Source organism: Cololabis saira, chromosome 1 (genome assembly GCF_033807715.1).
Source record: "Cololabis saira isolate AMF1-May2022 chromosome 1, fColSai1.1, whole genome shotgun sequence".
NCBI lineage: Eukaryota > Metazoa > Chordata > Actinopteri > Beloniformes > Belonidae > Cololabis > Cololabis saira.
In genome coordinates, this window is record NC_084587.1 from 18,218,209 (window position 1) to 18,228,712 (window position 10,504).

The following is a 10,504-nucleotide window of genomic DNA, read 5'->3' on the forward strand; positions in this document are numbered from 1 at the left end:
GTCAGAATCTGGTCTCATTGTGATCATCTTACCGACTGCAGAAAAAAAAACAACAAAAAAAACCATTTGGATGTGTTGAGAAATTGTGCTGACGGTGAGCAGTCTCTGGAGCGTAGCGAGAGGATGTCAAATAGGGAACAGCGAACTAAAGCACACTTTATTTCTGTCTGGTGCGAGTGTGTCACAACTTCAGGGTGGGATCGTCGGCTCTTAGCGATAAAAACACAACACAGTTGCATTTGGCAGATCGTGGTTGCATGCCGCATTTGTGCAGCAGAGTATGCAGCAGGGTTTAGTCACCATAACTGATGAAATGTAAAGACTGGAGCAGCATCTTGTTCTTGATCGTCCTGTGCAAGAAGGTCTATTTGCATCTGTCCACAGAAGTGGAATTTAATCCTAAATGTCCTTGATTATTACATTTTTAATGACGGAAATATACTTTAGGCGTGGAACCGTGACCCTGGTCAAAGATAAAGATTATTGTGTGTGTTCTTACTGGAATATAAAACATGGACAGATCCGTTCACTTGATTGAAATGTTTAATCATTTACACTTCGTCACACTTCAGCTCACTTCTAAGTTGTCAGGTGATTATTAAAGCACAGACTCACACTAAACGCTTGCACATTTCTGGAAAAACTTTGAAAACTACAAAATACTTACAAATTCCCCTCTTCCTCATTCACACAACTCGGACACACTGCAAGGGAAGAGGAAACCGCAGACACTTCTGGTGTCTTGTGTGTCCACTCTGTCAGCTTCACATGTACGCTCCTGCCGCTTTTCGTCACCGCTCATCGTTTGTGGCTGCCACCATCCTTATCTGACCTTTAACCTTTCCCAGAATGCCCTGGGCCACCATGGAGGTCTTTGCCCCAAAGTTTTCCTCACTGTCTGTGTCACCGTAGCAACTGGAGGTCGCCGGGGAAGCCAAGGCGATGACCGAGTCCGTTGAGTCCCTGTGGGCCGACGGCGCGGCGGGGGGCTTCTGTCTGCGGCCGTCCAGCCCGGCAGCGGCGGTGCTCTCGTCCTCGGTGTCGTCCTCCTCCGAGTCCCTCGTCTTGTCCTGGTCGTTGAGCAGGGTGACCAGGAAGTTGATGTATTTCACAGCCAGACGCAGGATTTCGTTTTTGCTGAGCTTCTTGTCAGGTGGGTGGGTGGGGATTAATTTCCTCAGCTCGGAGAACGCTCCGTTCACATTCTGCTGCCGCCAGCGCTCGCGGCTGTTGGTGAAGACACGGCGGGCGAGTTTCTGAGGAGGGCCTGGTTAAAACACAAACACTCTGTAAATGTGCAAGATCCGGAGAAGTGTATCTCTCTCTATATATAAGATATATTTGTAATATAAATAATAGAAACTGAACACGTGAATATGTAAGGTTATTCACACTAAAGGTGCAGGTAGTGTGGTATTGAGCATGATGCACAGACTGTTGCACTTCTAGTAGAAAGTCAGCGTGGATGAAAAAAAAATGATATATGTTATATATTTATTAAATTTACTATATATTAAAATGCATATATATGCTTTAGGTTTTTACCAACTTGGTATTAACCATTAATATCTATGCAGACAAAAAAAAGAAAGTCAGCTTGGATGCAGGAGACATAACACAAATATCATAAAAATATTACTATTGGGTGGATTTTTAATCACCAAATTGCAGCCGAACCAAGTGACCTTCTAAATCCTATTCTCTGTCGAAATAAGCCTAATATTCCATTAATCTCATCCAAATTGTCTTATTTTAGGTATAAAATTGTTGCCAGTGGCGTGAGAAAAAAGATAATTGACTAGAAAATTAGCTAGATAGATAGATAGATAGATAGATAGATAGATAGATAGATAGATAGATAGATAGATAGATAGATAGATAGATAGATAGATAGATAGATAGATAGATAGATAGATAGATAGATAGATAGATAGATAGATAGATAGATAGATAGATAGATAGATAGATAGATAGATAGATAGATAGATAGATAGATATACTTTATTTATCCCAAGCTGGGAAATTGTAGAATAGAAATGTTCTAAAAAATAAGATAAAATAATAAAATAGTATAAAATAGCATAATTTTCTTGAAATAAGGCTCTCTTTTTCTTTTTTTAAACTTTCTTAGAAATGAGCTTTTGCAGTGCCGTCTGGGGTTCAGAGTCCTGCCCAGGCACTCTGGCACATGACGGGGTCGAGCCCTTTCCTATGGGGGGAACCAAGTTGTCATATATTTGTGTGTCTGAGGTGAAAACCAGAGAAGGTCCATCGTAGCACAACGATGTCACTATTTCCATGACCTTACAGAGCCAGCTTTACCTTCGGCTAACTGTGTTTCCTTTGCTGTATCTTAGAAATGATGCCAAATAGACCCACCCTGAGGAGGAGAGGGTGGTGGTAGAGTGGACCGACTCACTCCACCACTTAACACTGGCTGCTATGAACAGAGGTGCGCGTGCAAAACTAAAAAGGATGCTTCTCTATTGTATCCTCATGGTACTTAGACTAAAACATGATGAACACCTCAGAAAAAGTGCTTCCTTTTCTGCTCTAAGCTGCAATTCCCACGACACAGTTTCCAAGCACAAACAGTAACTACAACTGCATCCGTAGTGATGTTGTTGTCTGTTTGGTCCGACGGACACTTACAGTCGCTAAGCTCCATCTCAAAGTGTGATGACGGCCTCCTCTTGATGCGACTGCTGTTGATGATGCCATAGCTTCCTCCCGAGGGTCCCAGGTAGGAGCTACGGATAAAACATGGAAAAGTGTGTTCAGAACTTAGGGAACTTTGATTATAATGGTTCTCGTTGTTTAGTGCAGACAGACTTTCAGCCCAAGTCTGGGTACCAGCCGATTATTCCTCAGTGATGAAATCAATCCATGAGAGAACAGGGGGGAATAATCTCATTGCCAGATCTCCGTGACAGATGGGCGAAACCATAAAATAGTTCATAAAACCTCAATTTTTTTTCTTACACTTGTTTAAAAAAGAAATCCTTTATGGACCAGATACCTGATGGGCAGCAGGAGATCTTTGATGAAGACTTCCAATGAGAGCAAGGAGCTGCCAGCTCCTCCATCCTCTCAGAAGCCTTTATTTTGTTTTTGCCTTTTTCTCAGTCCAAGTCTAAATGCAATGGCTAAATAATAATAAAAATATCATGTATACTTTCAAATAGGGATGTCTCCAGCTTTCTGGTGCAAAAGAACTCGTGCTTTGTGACCCAACGTTCTGTTAGCATGAGAAACGCCAGGTCCCTCCGTAACAGCACACATCCTGGTGTCATTCTCACACCAGCAGCCGATCTTAATCACAATGGGAACTCAAAAAATTTCCAGCGGTTGAGGTTTCATGTACAGCAGAAACTTGGCATCGTTTCCAGCGAAGCACCTTTGTCGTAACTGCAGACGTTCAGGAAGTTATATTGTAGTGGATTTTATAGTTTAGCTATACACATCTGCTGTGAAAGTGCACTGCAGGTTTCTCTTTTGTTAACCCGTTGCAAGGTGCTAATGTTTAGGTGAGCCCTCTGAAGGAACTGAGGGGCCTTAACTCCGGCTCGGCTCGTTTTGACCCCAGTGCCTTGCAAGGAGTTAAATTGAGGTCATTTCCTATTATGTGATGTAACTATTTAATCTGTTCAATAATTACATACATTTTAAACTCATTGACTGAGAAGCTTTTTGGATATCTCGTATCTGGAACTTTCTTCTGCAAGGATTAATCAGGCGCAACAAGGAACAATAGCACTGTGGACGAACTTGATAACGGAATTGAAAAACCTACTGAATGTGTAATTTGATGGATCAAGGTGTGATTTATATCTGAACGATGGAATGGAGGGTTGGGAGGGGGGATTGAAGATTTGATCATTATTTTTCATATGTGTAAAAAAAATGTAATGATAAAAAATAATTCCATTCATTTTCACATAGAAGTGTAAAAATACTTGTAGATAAAATTTCTAGCAGAACTAAAAGCATAAAAATGTACAAAACTAGACTATATTGATTAGCTCAATCACTACATTGTTAGGTCCTCAGGTGTTTTTTTAGATTCAGAGTTAGATTCAGATTCAGACGACTTTATTAATCCCTTTGGGAGGTTCCCCTCGGGGAAATTGACATTTCCATTTCACTCACTCTGCACTGTCATTTACAAATCAAACACCCCAGAAACCAAACACCCATAGAAAAGATGAAGAGTTATAAGGGAAAAGGTTGGAAATCACCAGGCATATGGATGAATTAATATCACTCTCACCTGGGGAGGAAGGGGTGTGCAGGCATGTACTGCTGCGCCAGCAGGAGGCCGGGGGAAGCAGCCGAGGGGCCTCCGGGGCCCCCGGGGCCCCCGGGCAACCCCGGGGCTCCAGGGCTGAGCATGGGCAGGCAGGTCTGCTGGCCGCGGCGGACGTCCCCGTGAATGAGGTTGGGAATCGGGTGGAGGGCGGTCAAAGGGGTGTTGGGCAGCGGGAGAGGAGGCTTGCTGTGACTGAGGCTGATGACCGGTATGTGCGGGAGAAGAGTGGAGGACGAGGACGAGGGGAAGGCTGCGGTGGAGGTGGACGTGGGCAGAGGGCACGGGGAGGTCTTGGCCGGAGCCGGGAGAAGCGGAGGCGGGGAGGACAGAGTCGGCGACCCGTTTGTTGACGCCACGGCCGTGCTTTTGGACCTGTGTAGCTTCTCTCCCTCCTCGTCCTCCACATCCATGACGGGAGGGTCAGGTGCAGCGGCTGTATCCGTTTTGTGACTGGTTAACACCGTTGTCAAGGTGATGGGAGGCTGAGTAGAAGTGGTGGTCGGGACGTCGGCTTTTTTCACAGGATGGGAGCTTCTGATGGCATCGGAGGATGCCGGAGGCCGGCTCTGGAGGGGACTGGGCTGCTCCATGGATGCGCAGGATGGGGAGGAGGCAGAGGAGGAGGAGGAGGAGGAGGAGGAGGAGGAGGAGGAGGAGGAGGAGGAGGAGGAGGGCAGAGGTAGATCATGAGGTGAGGCAGGTGGAGCGCTGGAGTTCATCTTTTCCATCATGGTGGTAAAGTTCTGGAGCCTCTGTTCCTCCGAACTGCCCAGACTGCGTGCGTCAGCCTCGTTATCTATCTTAAATGAGTTTGAGATAAAGTAATACGTTCATGTCCGCCACCAGAAGCTGTTCCTACTCACACGTTTCACCTCTCCGCATGTATGAGTTCTTTATTCCTCCTTCCTTTATTTCCTCCTTCTGGAAATTTCCACTATTTTGCATGCCTCCGTTACCCAAGATGCATCTTTTTCACCACTTGGTGAAAGGGTCAGCATGCAAGCCTTTTTTTTTAATCTTTCATGGGGCTGCAAGGTTTAGTCTGCTTCACTCGTGTACCTCAGAGTCTGCAAAGCATATACCAGATATGGACACGTAGCCTCCATTACTTGTAATGTGATAAAGCCTTACTCACTATCTTTTCAGTGTTCTCAGGAGCACATTTCAGTGGGAAACATTGCAGTCCTCACAGCGGGCTGCCGTATCTCTACGTGAACTGGGCCTTTTTCTCACTGTGCATCCTGATTGGCAAATTTACGGATACGGATGAGTCTCTCGCGCCGGGTCTTTATGAGTCCATCCGTTTATCTGTCTGTGTCTGCGTGTACTTTGAGGATGTGACTCAAAATCCTTGTACGGATTCAAAACGCCACAGATCCTTGGAGATTGGGTCGATATCAAAGAGTCTGTCGAACAAAAGGAAAAGAATCACTCAGGATGTGTAATATTTTGTAAGTATATTTAGTAAAATCACACCTGAACAACAGTCAGATCTATAATGTCGCAGTAGTTGCCCTTAATAGACTACAGTTAAAAATGTGCTGTATGTGTAATTTCACTGTAACACTGAAGGAATTAGTAGTTGCACTTTTTTTACACGCTGCGCTGCAACATTGTTTGGTTCTTATGATCGCCCAGCTTTTGCAATCGCAATTGTTCCTGTTTTGTCTTTTTCTGGTTGTCATGACTTTATTTTGGACGGTTCCGTGTTTCACAGCGATGTCTAGGGACAACATACGCCGTTATAAATAGTAACATTTTTGCATTACTGTTAGATTTAAGTCGATGTGAAAATATCTTGGGTTAGAAATTAAAAAAAATAAATCTTTAGAGGAGGTAGAAGCTGCGCAGACATTGATGCTTAGATAAACATCTAACAGTTGTTTTTTAGACCCAGCAAACATGATCATGACTGATCATGTTTTGATCATGATGAGAGCAACACTGTTTTTTAATTTGTTTTTCAAAGCAAAAATAAAATATTAGCAAGTCTCCCCCTTTTTTTTGCATCGTGCATTGCTTATCTAAAATATGATTATTGATATTTTTTTATTGCATAATACTTATGTCTGTATCTGTCCTCCTCTGGAATCCCTTCATCTGTAATCGGCTTGGGTTATTATTTAAGCCAAACACATTGTATATGGTATTTAAATGTATGCTATAAGAAAATCTCCAGAACTAAATTTGCGTCTTAATTTCTTTCCATGAAAACTTCTCAATTCTTTATCATGAACATCATAATTATAGTTTACTAAACGCCCCTGAAGATCTCCCACATGTGCCATATGGTACACAAACGTCTGTCAGACAGTCGATTTTAATGTCATCATAAATAACTGTTGTCCTCTAAGAGGTTTAAAGAAATATAATAAATAAAAAGGTAAAACATTAACAGGAATACTTACAGACACATAGTGACATCCAATGTGGCTGGAGGCGTCTGCCGTGCGAGATCCGTCAGAGTTCAACTGCTCTGCCAACGCACATGTTGTATCTGCGTACGTCGTCTCGTCCTCCTTCAGGTCACTCGCATTCCTCTGCAGCTCGGCGGCGGCTGTCTGTCAGAGTCTGAGGCCAGAACCGGCACAGTCTGACAATCAAATCTCAAAAAATATCCTTGTCTATAGATGAAAACCCTTTTTTTATTAGATATAAAGAAAAAAAGGAAAAATGACTTAGACACGAGGTTGGAATTAAGCTCAAACACTGAGATTCTTTGGTTGGGAAGTTTCTCCTTTGGAAAAAAAAAAGATGTTTTCAAAGCTCGGATATTGATGGTTCGGCTGGTCCCCGCCGTCCTTATGTCATTCTCACCTCTCTGTCTTTCACCAGGCTGTCTTTCCCTATCACTCTTCTTTGCCAAGAAGACACAATGCTCTAGTCGGTTGCCAGAGTTCTGGTTCTGGCAAATGAGCAGTGGGCGAGAGAGGAGGGGGAGAGAAAGGGACCCATGTTGCAAGGAGAGTTTTCCGCTCCCTGCTGGACAAGAGGATGTGCTCGTACAATGTGGTGGCTGCTGATAAAAGCCTCAAAAGCTGCCTGTGGTCTGTAGATAAGGGACCTCCAGCACCCCTCCTCTACCCCCACCACCAACACACACACACACACACACACACACGAGCAGGTTCATGCCGAAGAGCACACACACACACACTCGCACAAACACAACGCTAGACTGGTCAGTCCCAGACTTCGAAGGGACTTGGATCATTTCCAAGCAAATATGTGCCATTGCACTTACATCACAATGTTTTAAACAGACGAGTGGCGTGGCGTTCACTCGTGCAGAAAGAACCGGCCGCGTTCAGGGGGCATGCAAATGCCAAGCTACAAATGAAACAGTCACTGGGGGAATCAGCTGCTCCAATATGTTTGAAGTCAAACCTTATTCATAATGTACATTTTAAGTGCTATGCATTCTGGGAATTATTTCCTGTCAACCCTTGGTTTGATCGGAGGGTAAATACCCCTTTCTTCTCTGTCCAGCCGTCTGACTCCAAAATATTTTCATCTACATGTCATAACATTTATGTTCATCTTCTATACAAATGAAGATCAGCGTCCATCAACAGCGTGAGGGGTCAGAGGTCAGGGGCTAACATCGCCACTTTGAGGGTCGGAGGCATCTAGAAAACACAGAGGATGAACTCCCTATTTTGGAAAGTGATTGTAAACTTTGTTCTGGCTAACTTCATCTTAAACCCATGGATCGCACGTTACCTGGCAACCGTGCAGCCGCAGCCGATCGCTGAGTCCAGGTAGAGATGCTACATCGAAATGTAATTCCTTTTTCTGTACCTGTCCATACGACTTCCTGTTGTGTTGCACTTTATATCTCACTTTATTTCTATAAAAGATTAATTTACAAGTTAGTTGGGCTATGCCCACGTCCAGCAACTAGCGACTCTAGGCTAGTTGTTGCTTTGTCAGATCGGGTCAATAAGGCAAGGCAAGTTTATTTGTATAGCAAAATTCAACACAAGGTAATTCAAAGTGCTCAACATTAAAAGCAGCAAGACACAATTAAACAGTAAATAACAAATAAAATGAAATAAAATAATAAGAAAAGAGGTAAAATAATAAAAAGCCCAAGTTGTTAAAAAGTAAGGGCAGTAGAGTACAGCAGTTAAGTATTTAATTTAAGAGTATGCTTCAGTAAGCAGTAATGTTTTTTAGCCTTGAATAATGGACGGTTCCTTTCAAGCTCTGGCATTGTTGGCAAATAAGCTGATCCTCAAAATATTGGTGTGTCCTTTTAAGAAAACATCCACTGATTAAAGATCTGTTCAAGCAAGTCACAGATAAAGGTACATAACACTCTCCAGAATTAACAACAAACAGAACTACGAAAAGCGATAGCATTCAATTATTTAGAATGTAAATAAATAAATGAACTGTATTTGCAAAATTAAAACATAAAAAGTATGTGCCGGCAAAGAGATTAAAACTTCTTAACCATATACAAACTCTGCAGGCAGACATTGTCCTACTGCAAGAAACTCATTTAGTTAAAGCTTCGGTAGATGCATTGGCCACGGCACAATTTCCGCATGTTTTCTGCGCCTGTTACAACTCCAGACAAAGAGGGGTAGCAATTCTCATTAATAAAAGAGTAAATTTCACCGTAAAGGACACTCACATTGACTCAGAGGGTAGATATTTAATTTTAGTCTTGCAAATTCAAAGCTTGAATTTATGTATTTCTAATGTATATGGTCCAAATGTTGATGACTCCTCGTTTTTTCACTCTTTTTTCACCTCACTTTCTGCTCACCTAGACAACACAGTCATCATCGGAGGAGACTTCAACATGGTTCTGGACCCTGGAGTGGACAGGCTCAGTAATGCAGGCGGACACAGGAGTTGGCAGTCAGCAAGTATTGTTAAGCAATACATGAATGATCTGGGTCTTTGCGATACATGGCGCTCTCTACACCCAACCCTTAGGAACTACACTTTTTTCTCAGCCGTTCATCACTCATATTCTAGGTTAGATTATTTTTTAGTCAGTAGCTCTCTGATGAGAGATATCTCAGAATCACAAATTCACCCAATCATTATTAGCGATCACGCACCTGTTTCTTTCACTCTGGGGAAGAGGGGGAGCGTATCATCCTCCAAAGTTTGGAGATTTAATACATCATTGCTCAAAGACCCCGACTTTATTAATTTTTTTTAAGAAAGAATGGGATATATTTTTACAAAATAACGACCAGCCGGAAATATCAGCGAGCGTTCTATGGGAAGCAGGAAAAGCAGTAATGCGAGGCAAAATAATTTCCTTTTCTTCAAATAGGAAAAAAAAAGACAACTTAAAAACAAAAGAATTAGAGTGTGAAATAAAGACGCTAGAGGAGGCCTTCCAGACCTCTGCAGACGAACGTATCCTTAACAGAATAAGGAAAACTAAAATAGAATTAAATAAAATAATTGACGCAAAAACGCAGTTTCTAGTACAAAGGCTTCGCCTGGAAAACTTTGCACATGCTAACAGATCGGGAAAATACTTAGCCAATCAATTAAAAATAAACAAAGAAAAAACAACCATAACATCCATTAAGGACCAGTCAGGGGGAGTTACACATGACCCCTGTTTAATAAATTCAGTCTTTAGAGACTTTTACTATAAATTATACTCGTCACAAATTGAACCATCTGATCAATCCATTAATGAGTTTCTTGGAGACATTAATCTGCCGAAGTTACATCAGGAACAGGTTATGAATTTAGACTCACCGCTCTCAATAGGAGAACTCCATGAAGCTCTTCAACATATGCCCAATAATAAAGCTCCGGGCCCAGATGGTTTCCCAGCTGAATTTTACAAGGAATTCTGGAGTATATTAGCACCAACATTTTATAAAATGATTCTAAATGCTAGGGAAAATAAAAGCTTACCCTTAAATATGAACTCTGCTAATATTAGTCTTTTATTAAAACCGGACAAGGATCCCTTGCTCCCATCGAGCTACCGCCCAATTTCATTGATAAATGTAGACCTTAAAATAATTAGCAAGGCCATTACTGAACGTCTGAAAAGAGTCACCCCTTCTATTATACATCCGGATCAAACAGGCTTCATTAAAGGTAGACATTCGTCTACTAATATTCGCAGATTATTAAATATTATAGACTATTCGAGTATCAATAAACAGGAGACTACTATTATATCCTTAGACGCGGAAAAAGCAT

At 42.2% G+C, this 10,504-nt stretch overlaps 1 protein-coding gene across 2 annotated transcripts; it reads right to left on the reverse strand.

Annotated features, from left to right (window-relative positions):
* Positions 1-529: 529 nt before the first annotated feature.
* lyl1 (LYL1 basic helix-loop-helix family member) lies at positions 530-7,256 on the reverse strand. Of its 2 annotated transcripts, none has more exons than XM_061730338.1 (4): positions 6,718-7,256; positions 4,271-5,715; positions 2,653-2,750; positions 530-1,267 (listed from the first exon to the last, which is right to left on the reverse strand). In XM_061730338.1, the coding sequence occupies exons 2-4, from the start codon at positions 5,038-5,040 to the stop codon at positions 792-794; spliced, it is 1,344 nt and encodes a 447-aa protein (XP_061586322.1). In that variant the 5' UTR covers positions 5,041-5,715; positions 6,718-7,256; the 3' UTR covers positions 530-791. The 2 variants fall into 2 exon arrangements, with proteins under 2 accessions (XP_061586322.1, XP_061586329.1); XM_061730345.1 differs by having other exon boundaries at positions 4,271-4,890; positions 6,718-7,254.
* Between the last annotated feature and the right edge of the window lie 3,248 nt (positions 7,257-10,504).

Excerpts from the sequence above, each read along its gene's own strand:
- lyl1 (XM_061730338.1), bottom strand. The coding sequence starts at position 5,040 with ATGATGGAAAAGATGAACTCCAGCGCTCCACCTGCCTCACCTCATGAT. Across the intron at positions 2,751-4,270 it reads GCACACCCCTTCCTCCCCAG|CTCCTACCTGGGACCCTCGG; the intron begins GTGAGAGTGATA and ends TTTTATCCGTAG. Across the intron at positions 1,268-2,652 it reads TGAGATGGAGCTTAGCGACT|GCCCTCCTCAGAAACTCGCC; the intron begins GTAAGTGTCCGT and ends TGTTTTAACCAG.